The 23,699-nt window shown below is 41.0% G+C and overlaps 2 protein-coding genes across 2 annotated transcripts in view; one reads left to right on the plus strand and one right to left on the minus strand.

Moving 5' to 3' along the window:
- The window catches only part of LOC131967605 (pleckstrin homology domain-containing family G member 4B-like), a 45,171-nt gene that overhangs the window by 1,795 nt on the left and 19,677 nt on the right, over positions 1 to 23,699 (minus strand). Inside the window, exons 3-22 of the mRNA XM_059328657.1 lie at positions 21,847 to 23,368; positions 20,634 to 20,837; positions 19,590 to 19,713; positions 18,615 to 18,708; positions 17,359 to 17,445; positions 17,143 to 17,259; positions 16,001 to 16,099; positions 15,746 to 15,894; positions 13,689 to 13,827; positions 13,371 to 13,493; positions 12,963 to 13,160; positions 11,778 to 12,772; positions 11,287 to 11,536; positions 10,814 to 10,903; positions 4,252 to 4,476; positions 2,927 to 3,097; positions 2,351 to 2,528; positions 1,682 to 1,798; positions 1,297 to 1,542; positions 28 to 305 (exon numbers count right to left, since the gene is read on the minus strand). Of these exons, the coding sequence (XP_059184640.1) occupies positions 28 to 305; positions 1,297 to 1,542; positions 1,682 to 1,798; positions 2,351 to 2,528; positions 2,927 to 3,097; positions 4,252 to 4,476; positions 10,814 to 10,903; positions 11,287 to 11,536; positions 11,778 to 12,772; positions 12,963 to 13,160; positions 13,371 to 13,493; positions 13,689 to 13,827; positions 15,746 to 15,894; positions 16,001 to 16,099; positions 17,143 to 17,259; positions 17,359 to 17,445; positions 18,615 to 18,708; positions 19,590 to 19,713; positions 20,634 to 20,837; positions 21,847 to 23,368 (5,406 nt within the window). The remainder of the gene's footprint in view (positions 1 to 27; positions 306 to 1,296; positions 1,543 to 1,681; positions 1,799 to 2,350; positions 2,529 to 2,926; positions 3,098 to 4,251; positions 4,477 to 10,813; positions 10,904 to 11,286; positions 11,537 to 11,777; positions 12,773 to 12,962; positions 13,161 to 13,370; positions 13,494 to 13,688; positions 13,828 to 15,745; positions 15,895 to 16,000; positions 16,100 to 17,142; positions 17,260 to 17,358; positions 17,446 to 18,614; positions 18,709 to 19,589; positions 19,714 to 20,633; positions 20,838 to 21,846; positions 23,369 to 23,699) is intronic.
- LOC131967637 (sialidase-3-like) lies at positions 7,158 to 8,762 on the plus strand. Its single transcript, XM_059328659.1, has 2 exons — positions 7,158 to 7,382; positions 7,484 to 8,762. The coding sequence occupies exons 1-2, from the start codon at positions 7,158 to 7,160 to the stop codon at positions 8,462 to 8,464; spliced, it is 1,206 nt and encodes a 401-aa protein (XP_059184642.1). The 3' UTR covers positions 8,465 to 8,762.

The raw sequence follows: 23,699 nt of genomic DNA on the forward strand, positions 1-23,699 counted from the left end.
TTAGTTGGTTACAACTTTATACTGCACCTTGCCACAGGGCAGATCCTTGGTCTGGTATAGTGGTTTGGTTTTGGGCTTGGGTGCAACTGGTGGCTGGGTTTTCTCTGGGGATCCTGCCAGAGCATTTGGCTTGTGGAAGACTGCAGAGGCTTCAGTCCCGGGAACAACTGCTACCTCCTTAACACTGTTCATGGAGGCAGAGACCGAGGAAGTGTCCTCCACCTCTCCTCCGATAGCAGAGTGGTAGCTGTGACCTGAGCTGCTGAAGCCACTCACACTCTCTCCTGACGACTCGGAGCTGTCCACTGGAACAAAGAGAAGGCTTGATTACACACACGATCACTCATCCTGTGAGACTGAGCGAGTAAGAGAAATTTCTTGACTGGAAAAAGCCAACGTTCAAACTCTGTGTCAGCAATCCAGTTCCCTTCTGAATTGTCCTTGGATGCCTTTAAGAAGTCACTGACCCACACCTCTGACCTCTGACCTCACTTAAACAGTAAAAGTGTTTTCGGGCTTGAAACCCAATACAGCTGCCTCAGTGAAGCTGTTATGGGGCCATCAGTAAAACACTGTCTGGCACTGGGAGGTGCCTGGGTCAACCATTGTATCTTTTGCTCTAGTCCAGAGGTGTCAAACTCTATAATTATATTTGGCCCGCGAGGAAATATCAAATGACAACCAGAGCTGCCCCGATGTTATTATACAGCGCAAATAATACTACAAATCCCAGAATGCTCTACTCGTGTTTTGGCTTGAACACAGTAGATCAGTGTGTAGCAAACTGAGCAACAATTAGAGTTGTCTTTATGCACTTTTTCTTGCTAGTCCAAGGCATGGGCTTGAATGGTTGCACATTCATTTAAGGATATTATTATTAGTCATTTGGTTTATTGTTATTTTATTCTTACATTTATTTTTAGCCTGTGGAAAAAGATTACTGTTAAATTTAAATTTAAAGAAGGCCGCATATAAAATAAAGGGACATACAAATTTTATTTAAGAAATGAATGCCATTGATGTGTTTGTTTGTTTTATTTGATATTCGATTTTGCATGTTTGCAATATTAAGTTATATCAAGCTTTGCTTGTTCCATTTCATTTGAACTTGTTTAGATCAATTTTTTCAATAAATATCAATGTTGGCCCGCGACTTTGTCCAAGTTTTAAATTTTGGCCCACTGTGTATTTGAGTTTGACACCCCTGCTCTAGTCCATATGTAATACAGTGTAAACAACATTCTGGTCATAAATGACTTAAGAGCATATTTGCTTAGTTGTACCCACTAAACTCACACAATAAGTTGTGACTCCCACTCTCATGGTCCAGGTCGTCCTCCTCCAGAGCTCCAGGAGGAGATATGTATCCTCCAAGCCCCCCTGCAATCACCCTCTGCTTTGGCCCACATAGGTATCCCACGGGGGACATGGACCCTCTTCCAGAAGAAGAGGAGGAAGACGAACTGCTTCTTGAACCAACAGATTTTGGCCGACCCTCGGGAAGCCCGTCCTTTGAACTTTGTGACGACATCATCCTGTTTTCTGTAGAAATCAGGTCAGAATAAGTTTCATAAGAGGAAATGTGAATAACCAGGAAAGAGTGAAAGAAAATCGCAATGTCGACTGATTCAAATGAAAGTTATGAGTAAGTAAACCTGTTCTTCTGGCAGTTTTTACTTACCTCTCCCCATCAGTACATAGTTGACGGCTCTGTCATTGATAGCTGCTTCACTGGGCTGGATGTCCATGAAAGGCTTGTTCCCAATACCCATAAACACTCTCTCCTGCATACGGACCTCTTAAAAACACATGGGAAACCATTTGTTTCAAAATATTTCCATTTAAGACAATGACAGACAAGTTGAATACACAGTGAAAAGTGAAACGTGAAATGTTTCAAATGTTTGTCTTTCTTTTGTACAATAAGTCATATTTAAGTCATCCTCTTATTACCAAGATTCATCCATGTATATTCATAGAAATAGAATAGGGGAAATCCATCAAATTAGTTAATATGTGTAATGGTTATAACAAGACTTTACTTTGAAAATTAGAAAAAAAAGGTTTTTAAAAAATTTGGTAAAGTTAAAGCTGAGGTATGACATGTAATGTAATGTAATGTAAAGGTATGATTATTATTGTGTTAAAAATTTTCTTTTTCTTTCTGGTTTGTATTGTTTTTGTCAGTGATGGGCTGTCTATTATAATATGTTGTGTAAAAAAGGGAATGTTAAAATAAACTTGAGCTACAGCCTACAGCTTTCAGTCAATATCTTTAGTTTTCCTTTAGTAAAGCAATGCCTTGTTGGTATTTATGTTTAATTTGTATTTTTTGTGTATTTGTTGGTACCTCTGTTGTGTACTGCCTGCTCCCACAGAATCCGCTCCAGGTCTTTGGTCCAGGCTTCCTTCACCTCCCTGCTGACTGCTTGAAGTGTGTACGTGTCCTGGGTTTTCCTCTTCCTGAACCAGATCTCAAAGCACAGGCCGCTGTCGCCAAAGTTCTGGGTCATGCCAACATCTGACGTCTAAATGTAAACAGACGGGATGGCAGTTTAAAATATGGCATGCAGTTTGGCAACTCTGTAAAAAGGCTCCAAAACTATTGTAGTTGTCATTGTGGAATTATTTACTGAAGGTGTTTCGGATACTGTACTGTGTTTTGGAATTTTCCCAAGTAATGGAAACTTTCCTAACAAATAATGACAAGTAAATGTTTGATGAGTAAACGTATTGCAGGATGAAAGTAATTGCCACTGCCTGCGTGTGTATGTACATGTATGTAGGGCAGGACTAGTTCTGACTTGTAAAGAGGAAGTGGTAGCAATCATGAGGCCCTCTACTGCCGTTATTGCTTAATTTACTGGAACTTCATGGGCATGTACATTCATTTAAACTTCACATGAAATTGTCTGTGTAGCAATACCTTGAATGACTGTTTGTAGATATACGTTTCGTTTCCTACGTCAGTCTTCCTGGTTTTGCTGAAGAGAATGAGCTCTTGAAAGAGGAAAATGTGTCGTAAACATTTTTTCTTCCTGAATGTCACCAAGAACTCATCCTGCCGTATCAGTTGCCCCTGCTCCTTCAGATTAACCTGCAGAACAGAAAAAGGACAGTCTGGTGGGTCATGTACTGTAGTCAGCAGAATTCACCAGGGAGAAGAAAGAATGAATGAAGAAACACAGTCAAACAAACACGAACACCTGTGAACATTGAAGGGAAGATTTGGAATAGTTGACTCGTATGCAATACAAATATAATATTCCATTTATTCCCGACACTGTAATAAAGACCGTAAAGTTCACTGGCCAATGTTGGGCCTCGCAACGGGGCATCAAATATGTTGGGGTATCTGGTTACAGATACCAATTGCCTCCATCACGGGTCACCAAAAATGTTGGGGATTAAGGATGACTCTTTTATGAATCAATGATAATCAATAAACTTCACCACCAACATGCCCACAATGATGACTTTATGAATCCAGGCCTCTGGATTCCCTCCTGAAGAAGAGGTGTTGCTGCTCTGGAGAGCGGTGGAGAAAAGAAAAGAAGGGAGGGAGGACTGTCTCCCTTATAGCAGACCAGTGGACCTCCTGTAGTGCCAAAGGTGCCTTGACCAATGAGGTGACCTGGAAGGTGTCGTAAATGCCGAGCATTCTGGGGAGGGAAGTTCTTGAGAGGACACAATATGGCGCTGACCTGCCATTTTGTGAGTTGACTCAGAAAGTTGTTTCATTTAGTCCACATATGTTTAAGTCCACAAATGAACCCAAGATTCACCTGTGGTACGATCTTAACACCAACCAACAAAATTCCTTAAAATTTGAGCTCCATTTCCTTTATCTCTGCTCTCCAGATAATGGAGCTCTAGACCACCATCCCACACACAGCAACTCCCTTTACATTCCATGGAAAACTATTAATCCTTCCCTTGTACTCTACTCATCCATCTCATTCCTTCCATCCCAGATTAATCATGACTGACCACAATTTATTGAAGAACACAACTCCCTCATTTTAAGCATAACTCTTGGATGGATGGATATGGATATGGATGGATGAGTGGTGAGAATCCAATTGTTGCTCAGTGCTGAATGAGAGGTTGATAAGTCATTCTTATCACATTATTGCACATACTGTATCCGTCCAACATACCTGTATATGTACGTATTTACTGTTATAAGACATGAAATCCTTCTTTCTCAATATTTCAGTTTATAAAATGAAAGATAAAAAAAACTCTTACATCACAGTGGTGGATGGCATCCATGGCCAGCAGGTTGTTGCCATGGCGAAGCTGGAAGTGGATGACCTCCAGGGCGGCCTTGACCTCGGCCATCTCTCTGGTTTGTCCCGGCCCGCACTCCCTCATCATGTCCTGCAGCAGCAGGCTGTACTTGCTGATCCGCTGCACGGGCTTCAGCAGGTACGACCACAGGTCCATCTTATCCCCCAGCTTCAGCTGCTTTTGCTGGTGTACAAGCACAGGAGACAGTAAAGTACTTAAGTTTCAGTTTCAGTTAACAGTTAACTTTCAGTTATTCTGCTCCTCACCTGTGGAACAAACTACCTGCAGATCTGAGGTCAGCTCCTTTAAATCAGGACTAAAAACACTATTGTTTACTGCAGCGTACTCTTAACTTTAACACTTATCTGCTCTACTCTACTGCCCTTACTTTTTTTTTTTTTTTTTCTCCTTGCTTTCTTGTTAATTTTTTTTTTTTTGTAATATATTTTATTGATTTCACAAGAACAAACAACGAACCATACAGCACAGACATATTTAACCAAACTGCAAAATGAAAAATACACTAATTCACATATATGAATTGCACATCATACAACATACAAAAAATTCACATGGGGACTATACTGAAAAGGGAGAAGAGAGAGAGAAGAGAAAAAAAAAAAAAAAAGTATTCTATGACTTATTGATGAAGGTAAAATATGGTTGCCCTTTCTGCAGCAGGTCAACGAGGTCACCAGGAAGGTGATTCAACAGAGGTTGCCAGATACCAAAAAATAAGTTGTCATTACCCTTTAACGAGGCACTGAGGTGTTCCATAGGAAAAACCTTGAATATTTCCCTGTACCACTGTGTAACTGAAGGGGGTTTGTCTTTAATCCATTGAAACAAAACACATCTCCTCGCCAAAAGAAGCAGCTTGCCCATTAATATAAGCTGTCCAGCGGGTAAAGAGAGCTGCCCCTTATGTATATTCAAAAGAAATAAGATTGGTTCCAGCTTTACTGTTTTATGAAAGATTGAGCTGAGTTCCTTAGCAATATTTTTCCAATATCTGGCTATCAAGGGACATTGCCAAATGCAGTGGTAGTATGTCCCTACCTCTTTTTTACACTTCCCACACAAAGGGGAGATCTGGGGATTTATTTTGTTTAGAAGGTGAGGGGTGCATTGTAGCCTGTGTAGAATTCTGTACTGGCTTTCTCTGAGTCTATTACAAGTAAAAGTTTTCTTTATAGATTCAAAGGCATCTGACCATGCGTTGGCATCGAGGTCAGCCTCCAAGTCCCTACCCCATGACTCCATATACCTGCTGGTAGTGACAGGATTCACAGAGTATAGTTTTGCATAGAACAGGGAGATGAATCTTTTACCGTTCATGGCAGTTAGATTAAAATTAAGGAGGAAACTTTCAACTGGGCTGACTAATGGTTGGTCTGTTGGGAGTGTAAAATTAGTTTGTACAAAGTGTCTCACCTGGAGAAAACCAAAAAAGTGATTATGTGGTATACTGTATTTTGTCTGAAGCTGCGTGAATGACATAAAATTATCTTTTTCAAATAAATCAGCTACTAGTCTCAAGCCTGCCCTTACTTTTTAACTACACAATGTTTGACTTGTGCTTTTTATTATTTTATCTCTTTTTTTTATCCTGCTGTATCTTCCCTGTTTTAATTGACTGTTTTTACTGTTTTCAATTGTGTCTTGCTGTTTTTAATGTGTATGTAAAGCACTTTGAATTACCTTGTGTTGAATTGTGCTATACAAATAAACTTGCCTTGCCTTGCCTTAAGTTAGTAACTCATGCAACCACAATTTAAAAAAAAATCCCTTTCAGTGAACGTGAAGGCATTAAAGTAGAGATGTTCTTTTCAAATTTTCACTTCAATATAGTGGCACAAATGCATGCATATGAAATGCGCGTGCACGAGTGTGGAAAAATTGCGTGCGTTGTGTCGCACAGGCGCATCAGTGCGTTGTGTGTCTCAATCTCTCCACCTGCTGCCGCAGTATGTGAGTGTGTAACTGTGAGATACAAGCTGGTGCAGCTCGCCAGCGGCCGCTTGTATTTTGCTGTTTGTGAAAAAAAAAGAAAGAACTCTATACACTCTACTTAAGAGTGATTTGTACAAAATACTAGGTAAGTGTTTGTCTGAAATGTAAATGTTACTCTGAATCCAGTAACAGGGTAAAAGCTGCCGCTATGGCATTTCCCCACCGCTCTGAGCAGTGTTGAACATGGCATTCGCTCAGCTTTATGAGTGCTGAGTGAGTGCTGTATGAGTTTGCAAGCTCATACACTTTATTTTAATATTTGATTTATATGCCGGTTCCAAAAACACACTTATCACCGATTTGTGATTAAACGGGGGGGGACCTGTGCAAGACGTTTGGATTTCAACGACAGCATCGATGACAATGACGGTACGTCTACCACTGTCAGAGCTCCTAATTCAACCATGGATGCACTCCCGACAAAAAGGGACCTGGTTTTACCAACAGTTAGTCGAGACAAATAACTAGTCAACTAAGGATCATAAGTTTAGTGAGGTGTACTTTAGGTTATTGCAACTGTTTCACTATAGTGGTACAGGAAACTTTACTGAACTATTTTATGTTTAACAAATAAGTGATGTGTTGTTAATGCTATACTTTAAGAGACAGAGAGAGAGAGAGAGAGACAGAGAGAGAGAGAGAGAGAGAGAGAGAGAGAGAGAGAGAGAGAGAATAATAGGTGTTGAACTAAATGTTGGTTAATAAATGAAAAGATCAAATTGGAAGGAATGTCAGGAAAGCAAGTTAAGACAAAACTTTTGTCACAGTCGGTGAATGAGGGAGGAGTCTACTGCAAAACCCAGCCTGATAAAACCCTCAGAGGGCAAACTTGAACTCAGTGTAATGCAACCATGGGGAAGAAACACTCACGTCACTGTCATGAACTTAAAGAAGAAGAGAAAACCGTCTTTAAATCCAAAGAGGGAGAAGTGTACAGGATTCCTGCTCTTTTCTACAACCGAAACAACAAAACCCTCATGGCCTTTGCAGAGAAGCGGAGGACTAAGGATGATAGCAGCTCATTGGAGCTGGTCATGAAGACAGCAACGGTGAACATGGATGAAAACAATCATGAGGTAATTATCCCAAGCTGCTGTTTTTTTTTTATTACTTGTGATGATTTTCTTTTCAACTGTATCAAGGCTGTGTATTCATCTTTGTGTAATATCTTTTCTAGTGGTCAGAAGTAAAACCAGTAAAGGAGGCACACCTTGATGGATACCGACCTATGAACCCCTGCCCAGTTTATGAGAAGACAAGCCAAACACTTTTCCTGTTTTTCATCTGTGTTGAAGGCACTGTCTCAGAGTCATATCAGATACGCACAGGTTGTAACAAGGCTCGTCTCTGCTATGTTAAAACTACAGATGATGGCCAAAGTTGGAGTGACTTTACTGATTTGACAGAACAACTGGTAAAGGAGCAACGTTGGGCCACGTTTGCTGTTGGGCCGGGCCATGGTCTTCAAACAGAGACTGGTAGATTGATTGTTCCCCTTTATGCTTATGCGTCTTCTTGCTGCTCAAGCTGTTGCTGTTGCATAAAGTGTTGTTGTTCCACTCCACATGCTCTCTCCCTGTACAGTGTCGATGGGGGCAACACATGGCAATTTGGCAAAATGTTAAAACAACAGTCACTTGAATGTGAAATGGCCGAGTATTTTGATGAGAAACAAGAAAGCTCAATCTACTGCAATGCCCGTACTGGAGGAGGCAACCGAGAAGAAGCGATCAGTAGAAATAAAGGAAAGGATTTTTCCAAGCTTAGTCCTAAAAGACTTACGGAAACAGGTAAAGGCTGTCAGGGAAGTGTGGTCTCCTTTCCAGCTCAAGGTGCAGATACAGAGGGTGACCAAAGCCAGAGCAAAAACAAGTGGCTGCTCTTCAGCCACCCAAGCAACAAGTGCAAAAGGATCGATTTAGGAGTGTATCTGAATAAATCTCCAGGCAACCCAGACACATGGAGCAAACCCTGCATCCTTTACAGAGGACCCAGTGGTTACTCAGATCTGGCTTACATTGATGATGGTTGGTTTGCATGTCTCATGGAGTGTGGGACGAAGAGATATACTGAACAGATAGCTTGTAAACTTTTCAGCTACAATGAAATTAAACAGGTACTGGAGCGTAAAAATGCAAACAAGTCTTCAGTTGTGTAATTCAAGTAATACTACTGCACTGAAATCCTATTAATAACTGCTGAATATGTTCAAAGTGTTGGATAATGATTTATAAACAATGATATGATTATTTAAAGCATCCATTGAAGTGGTTGCCTTTGTTTGGATTATGATTTCAGCTGTAACAGGATTTAAAATGATCAACGACAATGTACTAACATTTTATACTTGTACATAATGTTGTTATATAAATGTAAAGAATAAAAAAGGATTTCTGGCAAAGTAATTTGGTTATAAGAGCTTTCTTATTTTTGCAGGTTTTCCGAATAATCGGGTAAGGGGGAATGTGTTTGATTAAAAAAAAAAAAACTTCCTGTTTTCAAATGAAATAGAATAGTGAACATGTAGAGAGGATTTATATGTTTGAACTGTGGTTGTGTCTGGTTGTTATTTGACATTTTACATGTACTGATGTATACAATAACATACTGTAGATTCTTAAACACGATCAGAACTTAAAAGTTAGTTTTGTTTTTCCACCTGACTGATTTGATCAAGGCCTGACCTTAACTTGCCTTTCAGTTAAACAATAACTAAACAAAATGATTGCTGAGGTCCTTAGCACCAAAAAAAGGCAGCAGAACATATCACAAATGCTTCAAACGACCGTGATTATCCAGGCTCATAAAAGACGTTTTAAAAAATACTGTCGTTATATATATTTTTGCAAGCGTTTAATCACGCCCCGCAATAACTATTTACGTGTCAAACACGCCTATTTTACATATAGTGGATTTGTGCCACTATATTACTACTGCAGTGTTTTCCAAATGTCGTTCCGTGAGACAAGTCCAGGTGTACCATGGAATTTTGTGACAACCATACGATATTAATGCAGTATGGCTCACAGCGGTATTACCAAAATGAGTGCCTGCTACTGGCAGCAGGAGATCACCATATTCTTATACCTAAATGTAATAATTGCTATTTTAAACATGTGGTTAATGTTGTCAATCAGTAGCAAGTTGTTTAGCTTTGGGCACAAAAAGCTGCTGAAACCTAGCCTAGGTATACCCAGACTGCCTTGCGCGCTCAAATTTAATTTCGAACCTCTAGGCGGTCTGGAAACTAGGAAGCATTCTTAGCCCTGTTTTAGGGATCCAATCACAGAGCGGGGAGGGACGGCAAGACGATGACGCGTGCTACTCGGCACTTGGAAGCTTGTAGTTTTCTGGATCCAACATGGCTGCAGCAGACACGAAACTCTCTTTAGCTGTAGACGGTGTTTTAAATAGTTTAGAGCGAAAGTTGAAAGGCGAAAGGTCTCTCGGCGGCTCCGCTGAGATCACCGGCGTTATGGTAGCGGGGCTATTAGCGTCGCTAGCAGCTATTAGCGCCGCTAGCGGCTAATAGCCCCGCTACCGCGGACAGCGGAGCTGCCGAGAGGCCCGCAGCAGCTTGTTTATTGCCCATAAAATCAGTGGATGTGTGTGGCTGAATGACATGAGGGGGAATAAAGCGTGAAAATAAATAATCTTGCAGAAAGCGAGAACTGAAGGAGCAAAGCAGCAAACAACACTCTCTCACAGACACACACACAACAAACATCCATTTCTGTTGCTCTACTACGTCATCTGGTATAACTGATACGATTGGCTAAGAGCTACCTACAGACGCTTTTGATAGACATTCTAAGCGTCCAATAAACAGCTCTGGAGGATCGTAAACCACACCTCCTCTACGGAGAAATCCATTGCTCGTTGCCAGACTAGACCTCATTTGAGAATAGTCTGGTGTTAGCCAGGCTAGCTGAAACCACCAATAATGACCAATATGAGCCTTTGGTCAAAATGACCAAAAAAGTGGAGCATTTGAAAAAACAACAACATGTAATTATATATAAACATATGGTTTGCGTTTAAAAATAAATAAATAATAATTTAATTGAATTTAGGCAAAAAAAAAAAAAAAAACACTGATGTAGGTTTATGTCAAAACATTTCCTAGCAAGGCTTTATGGAAGACAGTTGAAATGTAATGCTGGAAGTGAAGTGGTTACACGGTCGACGTGACTAATGGAAGTAGTACTGAAAGAATATGAATACAGGTGTGCCTTGAGATTTTGGCTTGCAATTTGGTGAGCCTTGGGCACAAACATTTTGAAAACCACTGCTCTAGGATGTAACGTTAGCATGTTGATGTTAGCATACTGCTTTGTCCAAGTACAGCCTCACAGAGGTGTTAGCATAGACTCTAATCTTGTTTTCTTGTTTTATTTTTCTTTCAACAACAGCACTGTTCCATCCTTCCTTATTTAAGAATAGTCATGATGTGGTTTTGAGAGGAGAAATGAGAAAATAAATAGCAAAGGGAAGCAGTTGTTCTCACCTTGAAGAAAGCCTGCCCATGATTGATGAGGAGACTATCAGACTGTGGTTTGTTCTTGCTGTAAAGGGCGTACAAAGCAAAGTTCTCTCTCTAAAAAAGAGGAATAAATAAAGACTGTTAGTCATCATTATAATCACCAACAAACACTGTGCTGCAGACTCAGCAGTGTGTCGTTGCAGTTCACAGCTGTGAGAGCTTTGTCGTCCAATGAATGTGTTCAATGATATCAACACTAAAGCAGTTCATTCCCCTGGAAGCTAGCATCAGTCAGGTCACATCTGGAAGGGCTTTTGTGAGCAATCGATTATGCTTTATTATCGTGGTTTTGGTTCAAAACAGGAAACCATCAACCACTACTTCCCATTTCACCTGCCATAACCTGGTTGCCTCATGGAAATAACAATTACTCAGCTGCATCTCACCTGCAGACTGTTATTCACATCACTATCGTGCAGTGTAAATAATACACCTACATGTCGTAGGAAGCAGCGTCCCACTCTGAAGGGTTCGTTCTCGCAGCTCTCCAGCTCATTCAGGAAATGATGCCGGTGGAAGTCGTGGAGTTTTTCTAAGTTGCCGAAGATGCTCCCCCTCTGACCCCTGAGGTCCTGAGGCACATCGGGCCTCTCCAGCTCTGGGAAGTAGTGCTCTCGGACGTAACCCAGAGCCTTCACGTACTCCCTCTCTGTGCTCAGAAGCTCCTCCATGATCCTCCGCAGTTTCCTGTTCCACACATAGGAAATGAAAAATGTGATATCAGTCAGTTTGTTAAAGCTCATAAGTAAATCCAGGTGAGCGCTGGATCATACTCAGTTTTACCCTAATTTATTGTGGGTATGACAGTGTTGTTTAACTGAAGAACAATTGTGCCATTCATGAATATAACCTATGTAACTTGCTGTAATGTCCTGGACGACTTCTCACTGAGCTTTAGGTTACAGCTGAGGGAGGGGGTGTTACTTACAAAACATTGCTGCCATTGTTTTCTGCTGTTGTGAGTAATGTCTCTGGGGTCCCTAAATCTTCAGGGCTTTGGGTGGATATTGTGCATCCTCCACCCTCCTCTTCATCGCTGTCTCTTTTTGGCTCACAGCTTAAACTGTCGTTATGGGAAATGGGCAGATGTTGGACGAGCTGCAGATTTTGTTCCAGTGGCTGTGTTTTACTCTGACAGTGTTTGTGTCTTACATTCAAAGGTGGAAAGCCAGAGATGTTCGTCAGATATGACCTGACACATGAGCCCTCGCTCAGAGACCGACCCAAAGGTTGGTGCAATGGAAAATCATCACCCCCTTCTACTGAGTTTGTGCTCCTCAGATCTGCCTCACTGTGGTGCTCTCTTGGCCTCTGTTTGGTGTCTGGATGACAGTCAATGTTTTGTGTGGAAAAAAGAGTCATTTTTTCATTTTGACCTGCTGCTTCAGGTGATTTCTCTGCTTGTGATTCTTCTTTCTCGCCCACTTTCAAACCAGGTTTTAAATGGTTGTTGAAACATGCAGCAGTGGCGCTTTCTCCTTCACTTTCTGTGATATTGACTACCTCTTTCTGAGAGGTCGGCTGCAGGGTCAGGGAGGATTCATCCTCCCCCACTTCACTTCTTTTCTCCTCCCTCTCCCTCTCCTCCTTCTCCTTTCCTCCATCTTCCCCTGGAGGCTTTGCAGCTGTGGTCTGCTGGATCTGGTTCTTATCTACGCTTTGCTCCTTCTTTTGCATCTTCTCCTGAAGACGCTGTCTAACTTCTTGGCACTGGACCCAGGCTGCATTCCACACTTTCAGCAGCCCAGAGGCCCCTGAGCCCACAGCGCAGGCCTTAGCTTTCAGAGCCTGGAAGTGCTGGGTGGAGAATTCGCCACCTAATCTCTCTTCATGCATCTGGAGTGTGTTAAGGGTCTGAGCTGAGTAACACCCCTGCTCTACCTGCTCCAAAAAATGACTGCATTCTTTGGCCAGGGCAGACGCCTAGAGAGAGAGAGAGAGAGAGAGACAGAGAGAGAGACAGGGAGAGAAAAGAATTTACCATTTTAGATTTAAAGGTTAAAACACAAATCAGTCAGAAATATGCAGACAAAGGGCAAGTGAAGAAGAAAAAAGAGGCTTAAATGAGAAATGTCAGATGGGAAAAAGCATGGAGGGGTGACAAAACACAAACCTGTTGACAGAAGCGGTGCACATACACCAGTGTGTCCAGTTCTTTGTGTCTCTTTTCCATCCGCAACATAAACTCATCCATATTGGATTTGAAAGTGCTGACCAAAGTCCGAAAAACTTCTGTTGCAGGACTCGAATCACTTGTGACCACCACTCCCTCGGCCTCCTTCACCAGGGTCAAGGCGTACTGTTGTTTTTCCTGTAACAAACGATAAAAACTTGTATTTCCTTCCCCCTCCACTATCACAAGCCTCTAATCTTTTATTTATTGTTAACAGTGCAGTCATTTAAATATTTTTCAATTTTAGGAAAATCAAAGGAAACGGTTGGTATTTAAAGAGAAACACAGGTAGCCAAATAAGGGCAGCTTTTCTTATGTTTAAGCCTCTTTGTCGTGTCTCTGTAATACCTTAGACTGAGTGAGGAACACATTAAAGTCCTCCAAGGCCTTTTCAGTGCACACCAGGGTTTCATCTGTTGTGTAAGAGTCCTTCAGTCTCTGTTCGCCTTCTGCATTGAACCACATCCCAGCCTGCAAGACGTAATGCAGAGTAACACAATGTTGACCTATAGCTTGGCAAGCACATTAACATTCCACATGTTTTGAGAAACAGTCACATTAATGAAAATGTACCAAAAAAAATGCATTTTAATGATTTTCAGCTGTTTTCATCACATACTCTTACAGATTTAAATGTTTTGAACTGACTGAAAGAGCTGCTATTACCGTGCTAATTTTGGACTCTGTCTCTCTGAGCCTGAAGAGGGACTCCAGCTGCTGCAGTGACTCATTTGATCTCATCACCAGAGTGTGGAGCTTCTCCTCCACCTGGTTATACAGACTTGTCACAGACTCCAGAGCATCTCTGCAAGGACAGCGAAACAAACATTAATAAACTCAGAGACCAATCACACTCAACTTGTATTATTTGTCATTTTAATTGCATTATGGGGGTGAATGCACCATTATCAAGTTGAGATCACCTCAGTAAATTACAAGCTACACATGACATTATCATTTTAGTTGTTGCAAATACTTAAATGTTTTAAGTGAGTAATAACTTAATTAAAGCAGTGAAATGGAGTGTATAATAACTACACATGCCCTTCAATTGCTTGCTAAGTTGATTTTTGTTTGGAACATTAATTCAACATAAATGACATTTATTTGCAGCTTTGACTGGGTTATGCTTATAATATATCAGAGCTGCCAAACAGATCCATATACTTATACAAAGAATGGAAGTGTTTAGGGTGCATATCCTCAGTGTAAACTAAACATCACAATGAAATTGTACAAAATTAATATCAGGAAAATGTACTTAAATCATCAAAAGAGTGCTATAATATTTATTTCTACTTCTACTTATTTCTACTACAAGAGTAAGCTGTATTTTAATGCTGTACCTGGTAATAATGATAAAAATAATAATCATATTGTCACACTGTTAAACTAATCGCCTAAGTCATTTTTTGTCAGAATTGTTTGTTTTTTTGCCTAAATCATCTCCTCATGACGCCGGCCACCTATGGTAAAATCCCCTACATTCTCAGTTGATGTGATTTTACCCCTTTAAGATAATGGCCTATGTCAAGTGTGTGACTTAAGCAGATTTATTATGGCTAAGTCAAAATAAAATGTGACTTAGGCAATTTTTTTAACATGCCTTTGTGACTTAAGCAAGATATGGTAACACTTTATTTTGAAGATGTCTACATAAGAGTGACATGAGCCTGTCAGAAACATGACATGACAAGTATCATGAGCACATGACACATCCCATTTCATGTTTATGACATGCTCATGTCACTCTTATATAGACACCTTAGAGTAAAGTGTTACCAATATTAGTGTCAACAATAAAACACTGATAAACTAAACTGATAACTAAACAATCTCCCTCTCTATGATCTGATCAACTGAGGCGATTTTGCCATAGGTGGCTGGTGTCATGAGGAGATGATTTAGGCAAAAAACAACAACAATTTTGACAAAAAATGACTTAGGCGATTATTTTAACAGTTGTTGAACTTCAACTGAGGGTCAGTTAATCTTTGGGAATGATTCAACCGTTATAAAACTGTCATGGCACTCTCATAATAACTGCTGTCAATTAGTATAAATGTATAATTTATGCCTTTCAAAATGTATTCAGACGGTAATGATGCAACGTTAAGCAACTCTTTCGAAGATACAGACTAGCTTAGGCTACATAAAAGTTAGCATACCTAGCTTTAGCATTAGTTACACTTCCTGTTGCTATGCTAACGGTCACTGAAGTGACTTTTACTTTTTTCTTTTAAATTATAAGAATTTTAGTGGCAACAAGTTATTTTAGCTGGTAGACTCCAAAATTAATTTTATTCACAAATCCAAATTTCGTTGATTTATACCCATCCAGGCTTTAGTAGTTTTAAGTGGATGAACGATAGCTGATGAGATACTTTTAGATGTCTGATTACTGCAGGACTGTTTCATGATCGCGGGACATTTTAGGGGTCGGTAAACTTTAATCCACCAAGTTTTGCGGTGTAGCGGTCATTGTCCTTTGACTTAAAGTGCTCAGTGAACTCTGGTGGCTTGAAATGGATGCTACCGCCTTTTTTAAGTAACATATTTCCTCATTCAAATAAGTTTAGTTTAATTTAAGATGCAGAAATTGGTCAGTGTGATGCAAGACAAATGGCGAAATATGATAAGAACACTGAGCATTGTTGTATTGTTGCTGAGATGTGTCTCAGTGTACTGATTGGGACTAGAAGGAGAACACTATGATATTATACCTGTAGTCCTCAGACTGTGGGAATCTGAACTCTTCCCGTCTCATTCTGGCCAACACTGCTCCTCCTTCTCTCTGCAGAGTCACCAGTCGAGTGTCCTCCAGCACTTCTTTCATTGAGGCCCTCTGCTCCTGAATGCAAAGCTGCACTTCCTGCAGCAGGCACAGCATAGCAGAGTCAACATGTCTGACCTGCTCGATAATGTGTGATGCACTACTGTAGTTACATGACATCACACTGTGAACATGTGTATTGTACCTGAGCGGTGTCCATGTTTTTGCTGCCATCCACTTTCTTGATGGCCTTCTGCAACAAGCTGTCTGCCCCTCGCAGGTCAGTCATGAAGGAAACCAGTCGCTGAAAGGAAATACATTTTAAACTTAGTGGAAGTGAACAAAAAAATGATACAATGTAATGACCCCAAGAGCTTAGTGGTGATGAGACACTCTGCCAACAGAAAGCAAGACAGGCAGCGCCATCCTGAGGTCAAGATCAGACGTAGACACAGGAGACTGTCCTCAGTGTGCTGCCAGCTGGGGAAGACCTCAGAGTGACTTGCTGTAGGCTTTATAACTACTGCACAAAGCCATTTCTCAGGACTTTCCTTCTTCTACATCTGTGCTCCTGCTGCACAACCTTTTGGGGTCGTGGCTTCTTAAAACAAAGCTGAGAATCGTGGCCTTCTGTACCATTTTTTTTTTTTTAATTCTCAGTTTGATTTATTTCTAGGGGCCTGAGATTATCCAGAAACCCACCAACAAAATGCAATGATGAGAAGAAAAAAACATTTTTGGCCGAGAAACATTAAATAAGTTATGTTTTGTCTGCTTTCCTATCCAATTAATCCAGTTAAATTAGGACCCCTCAAATACAGGGTACAGTCACACATGCACAAAATTAACATTGTCGAATATTCACCTCCCGTTGCTGCGAGCAACGGCTCAAAGTTCACCCCACAAAAACTCTTTTACAGAGAAAGATGTGTTGGGCTGTAAAATGCATCCATATTCCATTTGCAGTCAGTATTTGGCCACCTCCATTAAATTTTGCTGAAACACTATATTTTTTATATGACCTGTTCTTACATACACAACCAGCTTCTGGTAGTGTACACAGTGCAGGGTGTTACTGATCAGTGTTGCATGACCAGTATCAAATATCTCAATATCTCATCTCAAGTCATCTTTTAGATAGGACTTTTGCTTTCCCTTTATGACCTCATCCTCCCTCCCCTCAGAGACCAAAACTAAATGTGCCATTAAAGAACAACAGAGATGATGCATGTCTGGTGTGGGTGTGTGGAGTACAAGTCATTTGCAGTGGGTGAACTGTGGTTGAACAGCAGTCTCCTCTGAATCTTTGGGAAACTCCAGTGTGGGATGTGATTGAATACTCAGTACCTGATGGAACTGCAGCCAGTCATTATGACTGTAAGTAAACGTCCCTCCCAGGTCAGAGGTCAGCTGTGATGCTTCAACTGTCTTGTTAAGAGCTTTCATAGAAGTCACCATGTCCATCTTAGAGACAAATACGAAGGCAATGTTAGGCATATAGGTAAAGTTGTCTAGTGTCCAATCAAGTTAACAAAAGAGAACATGGAAGTTGTCAGTTCTTACCTGTAACCCAGGCTGCTTTTCAGGTCGAGGACAAGTGTCTTTATCCACCAGCATCACAATACTGTGGACGGCATGGAGAGCTTGCTCCTGTAACAGAAAGTCAGTGAGACAAAAGACAAAAAAATAATCAGGGCCAACTGTCATGTGTTTTAATTCAACATACACTACCGGTCAAAAGTTTTAGAACACCCAAATTTTTCCAGTTTTTTATTGAAATTCAAGCAGTTCAAGTCAAATGAACAGCTTTAAAGGGTACAAAGGTAAGTGGTGAACTGCCAGAGGTAAATAAAAAAAGGTAAGGTTAACCAAAACTAAAAAATAATGTACATTTCACAATTATACAAGTAGGCCTTTTTTCAGGGAACAAGAAATGGGTTAACAACTTAACTCTATGGAGTCTTGGGCTATTTTGTACATTTTTTTAAATTCTTTTCGTGTCTTTTTTTGTCATTTTGTGTCTTTTTTTAGTCATTTTGTGTCTTTTTTTGTCATTTTGTGTCTTTTTTTAGTCATTTTGTGTCTTTAGGTGCCTTTTTATTCATTTTTTGTCTTTTTTTAGTCCTTCAGTCCAACATAAAATGTGATTTTGAATCTTTTTTTAACTTTCAAAACACTATCATGCTCAATAAAGAATTGTAAATGTTGCAAAAGTGCATTTATTTCAGAGTACACTGAGACATGAAACTGCATCATTTTCAATTAAATTCTGGAAAAGTTGGTGTGTTCTAAAACTTTTGACCAGTAGTGTAAGTTGCACTAGTTGCTGTGATCACATATAAGTAAATTATTTGACATCATTTGTAAATTAACTAACTCTCAAATAATTGTAGTGAGGTTAAAACTTAAATATTTCTCTCTGGAATGTAGTGTATTAAAAGAAAGAAAGGAGCACAAAATGGAAAAGCTCAAGTAAGGTACAAGTGCCTCAAAATTGTACTTAAATACATAATTGAGTAGATGTACTTAGTTACATTAACCACTGATTAGGATGCCTTTTACAGTAAACCTGGTGAAAATGCAGATTGCGCCCCCTAGTGCACTTCTCTACTACTAACAAATCAGAAACTTCCACAACCTTAAAGTGCACTCTGTGTTACTCAATGTTTGTTTCACATTTTCAGACACACAATGACTAATCAATCAGTTTCCTCATCTGTGAATCATTGAACCTGACGTCTGTCAGCGTCTGATGACATGGGGGTGTGAGTGCAGGCTTTGCTGATTTGGACTTGTGCATGCATGCATGTTGTTTTAACCTGGGCCATCAGCAGAGCTTTGTAAAGGTGAAGTGAAGGAGGCTTCTTCCTGGCATTGATGACCAAAGTCATTCCGAGCTCTCGCACTTCTTTCCTGGCAAAATGTTGAATCATGTTAGTGCACATTCAAGCATTATCACTTCATCTCAGTGGTCTTTGTGTTCTAAAAGGCTTTTAGGCTCATTTACTTATTCCGCTTCTCAAATCTGTATTTATCTTTTTATCTCTCTCTGACATCCACACACACCCACCCACACACACACACACACACACACACACACTCTCTCTCTCTCTTATTCCAATTCCAATTCCACACTTTGACGCCTTCACACAACCCTCTTAATGGCGTCTTCTTGGGTTACTGTTGTGTGAGCCTACATTAGACATGGCTGCTAATTCTAGCAAGGCGCTGCATACCAGACAGTTGGCAGGCAGCCTGGCCAGAGACTGTTGTGGTATGGCTCTTTAGTGGGGACAGAGGAAGGCCAAGCTATCTGGTAGAATGGCTCTTTGCACTTCAAAGACTCCATTAAACCCAGTGTAAACAAACACCACTGTTAAAGTGTCCACTAGTAGACCTTTGAGGTGCAGTGTTGACACTAATTCTGGGTCAGTACAGGTCAATGTTACTGCCAGCTGATCTTAAAGTACTACTGTTCATGAAGTTGTGATTCTGCATAAAACATGTTGTTTCATTAGTTGTCGTTACTACAAAGAGATGTTGCATAAGGAACCACTTAGTCTGGATTTAAGAGCATGCATCATATGATTCAAAGCCAGTGCTGCAAAAAAAGTTTTAATTTGTATCTGCTGCCCCCTTGTGGTCAAACTTCTTCTTACAGACAAGCTTCCCAATATACCAGCAACAGCAGCTTTCCTCTGCCTGGCAACTGAGGAGAATATTGGGCCTTTCATTTACAGATATTTGGTGTTTTTGGGATACAAATTGTCTAATAGTACTCATAGTTTTAGTACCTTGGTATGGAGTGTAAGTAGAGCAGTAATTCACAGACATTCTGGGCTGACACAAGAGGGGATATCCACTCTTTTTTGCCACAATGGACCTCCACCACTGCCCTGCCTGTCCTGTCCCTGCTGCCTGAAGGTTTACAGGACAGAGAGAGAAGTTAGTGACATACAATTGTTTTTAAAAAAAGGTGCAAAGAGTGAGTTCTCCATGAAAGCAAGCCCTGAGAGGCAAGTGAGAGAGAAAAAAACCTTGTAATCCATTTTCTAGTGTTGTAATACTCATTTAAGCCACATAGGTCCAAAGTGCTCCACTTATCCCTTGTTTTCTCGCTAAAAGAAAGACTTGACAGTAATGTTGCATAACTTGCTGACACAATATACAGTACAGGCCAAAAGTTTGGACACACCTTCTCATTCAATGCATTTCCTTTATTTTCATGACTATTTACATTGTAAATTCATCAAAACTATTAATGAACACATGTGGAATTATGTACTTAACAAAAAAGTGTGAAATAACTGAAAACATGTCTTATGTTCTAGTAAGCAAAGGGTGGTTACTTTGAGGAATCTAAAATACAAGACATGTTTTCAGTTATTTCACACTTTTTTTGTTAAGTACATAATTCCATATGTGTTCGTTCATAGTGTTGATGCCTTCAGTGAGAATCTACAATGCAAATAGTCATGAAAATAAAGAAAAACGCATTGAATGAGATGGGTGTGTCCAAACTTTTGGCCTGTACTGTATGTACCTTGTGACATTAGGACTGTTCAGGGTGGTGTGCTAGCACCCTTAGCTCCTAGCCACTGGCTCAGACACTGCCATATTGAGAGCCTTGTGCAGGCAATCAATGTGCTCTGAGAGTAGCGTGCAGTCACTTTAAGTCATAAACACAGGATAGGAAACAACTTAGATCAGACATGGAAAATGTTGTTTTTTGTTCTCACTTGCCTCTCGTGCCTTTCACATGAAAAACACCATGATAGCACAGTTTAACACAATTTTAACAGAGAGATTTTGAGATACAGGAATCATACAAAAAGTACCTGGCAAACAAATAATGCCCAATTCAAGCAGACCACCGATGTCTCTGAAACTTGATTTTTTGGTCTGTGGACGTTCGGGAGCGTCAGAACTTGCAGAAGGAAGTTGAGCTTGTGCAGAAGATGGCATCTCTGTCTTTGAGTTATGGAGTTTGGAGTCTTGTCCATCTGTGGTGGAGGGAGTTTCACTCCTAAAAGACTGGGAGTCTGCATGACAGTAAACACAAACATCACTGTCTTCCCATAAAATACGCGAGAAAGCCAGATAAATCAAAGCATAATTGGAGCGCTACAATAAAAAGTTATTGTGTATTTATTTCTCATAACTTAATTTTGTTTAAGTTTGTTTAATCCATCAGACTGTTTATCTTTTGAGTACATTCTTCTAAGACAGCGCTAATATAAACTCTCAGTTCTGTCCAGCGACTTTTGACCTTTTATACTAACAGTAATTATTCAGTGCGTCTTCTATAAATCTTAATGGTCCTCTATCAACATGGCTGCAGCTGCACAGCCTTTAAACATTGGACATGGTCTCTGTAACAAAACACTGCAGTGGCTGGGCTACTAAGCCTGGCTTTGATTTCAGACATCCTAATTGGCCTCTCCTTAGGGCCAACAAAGCCTCGCCTGTGCTCTTTCTCTTTGCTGCTTTAATAGTCCATGACAAGCATGTCTCCAGTCAAGATCTCAACATGCCCCTCTGAGGGCATGAGGGTGCATGCCAGTGGGTGCAGGGGACACAGAAGCCTCCTTCTCGCATGTTATGCTGTCTCTCTGCATTAGAGGAATGCTCTGCTCTTTCTTTTCACCCATCGGGTTCAGGCCCTGCCTTTCACTGGGGTGCAGCACGCTATTTCCGTTCACTCCCTCTGTAACATGAATGTAGCCAAACTGCCCAAGAACCCAGACAGCAGTGGGAGACGATCAAGCCTGACCTTTGAACTTTGAACCCTCTTTCTAAAGAGCCTTTATGATCTCAGCGGAGCACATTTCCTCAAGCACGCGAGGTCACGGTTGAGTTTCAATCGGTCTGTTTGGCGTGAATGTTCAGTTGATCTTTACGCATTGTGCAACAGATCATAATAAACTGCTGTGTGTGTAGTAATAACAGTGTACAAACTGTGTTTGTGTGGGAGTTAGATGGAAGAAACAGAAGAAAGAAAGAGAATGAAAATTGTTTAACGTTCAGCCTTAACATTTCTACTAAATGTACCTTTTTTCAGGGACTTCAGTCTTTCCAGCTTCAGGGTCACCTGGTCCAACAGCTCCCCTTTCTTACATTGCATTATGCTGGTGATTGTTTCAGGGCAGATATCACTGTGGCTCCTGGTGTTCAGTTTATAGAGAGGTGGATTCCCTTTAGAAGTTTCTGACACAGTGGACAGAGACCTAACCTTTACTTTGTGTTTTCCTGAGGGCTTCACAACCTCCACCCTCTGATGGGGTTTAAAGTCACCATCTGATCCTGGATGCAGACTAGCTTCATGACCTGGTTGTTGGGAAATAAGTTTCATCTGAACTTTGTGACTATGGCTCAAACCAGGGGTTGATTTCAGAATCATGGGGGGCTCCTTCATGAGGTTTTCTGATTCAGAATTGGTAGGAAGGTCTTTCAGGTGAGATGGTGTTGGCTCACAGCAATGTCTGTATTGGCAGAGCTCGTTACTTATCACAGGTTTATTACAGTGGTTACAAAAGTTTCCAAGTTGGTTACTCTGAGTTTCAAATGCACCCTTGGATCTTAACTCTTCCTCTTCACAAAGGCCGACTTCCTCCAGAGCAGCCAGGAGGTCTACACTCATCCTCTCGAAAGCGACTGGGTTTCTCAGAGCTGCCACATACGAGTCTCTGTACCTACACTTCAAGTCTTGATCACTGGGCTCATGCCCCAGCCTTCTCTGGCTGCATGGTGTGCAAGGCTCCTCTGGATACTGTAGGGTGCGTCCACAGGGAAAACTATTCCCAAGCGGCACAGGTGGCGGTGGTCTGACAGGTTTTAACAGAGCTAAATTGGGTGGATTTGGATGGCTGGCTCTCTGTTTACCCATAAACTCCTTCCCCCCTTTGGCGATATCCACCAGGTCTACGTAATCACCCTCAATCTCTCGATAGTTACGGCTATCCCAGGTGTTTGGAGAAACCCAACCCACTGGTTTAAGGAAAGGTCTGGAGCATGATTTGGGAGTTCGTCTCTCATGATCCATTTTGACAAGTTTTGAATCCACAGGTCTCAAAGATGATGGCATCCTGTCTTTTGCAGGACTAAAAATGGCTTCCATTGGGAGGGTGGCAGAGTTAAAATGGGAGGGAACCGAAATCAGTTTTGGTTCAGGAGGAGCTTCCCGATATATGGGCATGATCTTAGGCTTGTCCAAAAACTCTGGGATGGCGATTTCAGCCCAGGGCAACTTGATTACTCCTTGATCTGTGCAAAGCAAGCAACGTGACAGAGGAGTGCCATGGCGTCCGTCATTGATGTCCTGCAGCCATTCCTCTGTGAAGATGCAGGGGTAGGAAGTCTCAGGGATGGGGGTCTCCTCCACTTCCCGACAACCCTCCTCCAGAAGACTTTTGAGGACAATGCGAGCTGCTTGATCCGCGAAAGGTTCCACCTGTAGATAGAAGTCTCCGGGACGCAGCAGCAAAGGGTTCACAGGTGCTAACTGGATGACGGTTTTATCATGGAGACACAGAGGCCAGCCCTCACAGCGGAAAACCACATCAGAGTATCCAGCCTAAAGGAAAAGAACAAAACAAGTTTTTAATGTTGTTTTTTATGTAATGTGGTTTAAATTTAGTTTATTTAGCTTTACTTAAAAGCTTTTTTCCCCAGAATTGACAGGAACATAAGGGGATATTTGCTGAATATTACAAGTCACACTGAATGTTGAACCCATAAGAACCCAGACCCAGTTATCCTTAAAGGAAAATGATGGGGTTACACAACAGACCAAGTGGACCACATAGAACACATTAATGATGTTTTTTTAAATAGTTCTACCCCTAAATGTCAAAGATCTGTGATGTGACATAAACGTTACATTGGGCGTTTATGGTATTTATGTT

Source organism: Centropristis striata, chromosome 3 (genome assembly GCF_030273125.1).
Source record: "Centropristis striata isolate RG_2023a ecotype Rhode Island chromosome 3, C.striata_1.0, whole genome shotgun sequence".
Lineage (NCBI taxonomy): Eukaryota > Metazoa > Chordata > Actinopteri > Perciformes > Serranidae > Centropristis > Centropristis striata.

What these genes read in the sequence shown, in the direction of transcription:
- LOC131967637 (XM_059328659.1), top strand. Translation starts at nt 7,158, where the DNA reads ATGGGGAAGAAACACTCACGTCACTGTCATGAACTTAAAGAAGAAGAG. An exon ending in TGGATGAAAACAATCATGAG is followed by an intron (nt 7,383 to 7,483) that starts GTAATTATCCCA and finishes TATCTTTTCTAG; the next exon opens with TGGTCAGAAGTAAAACCAGT.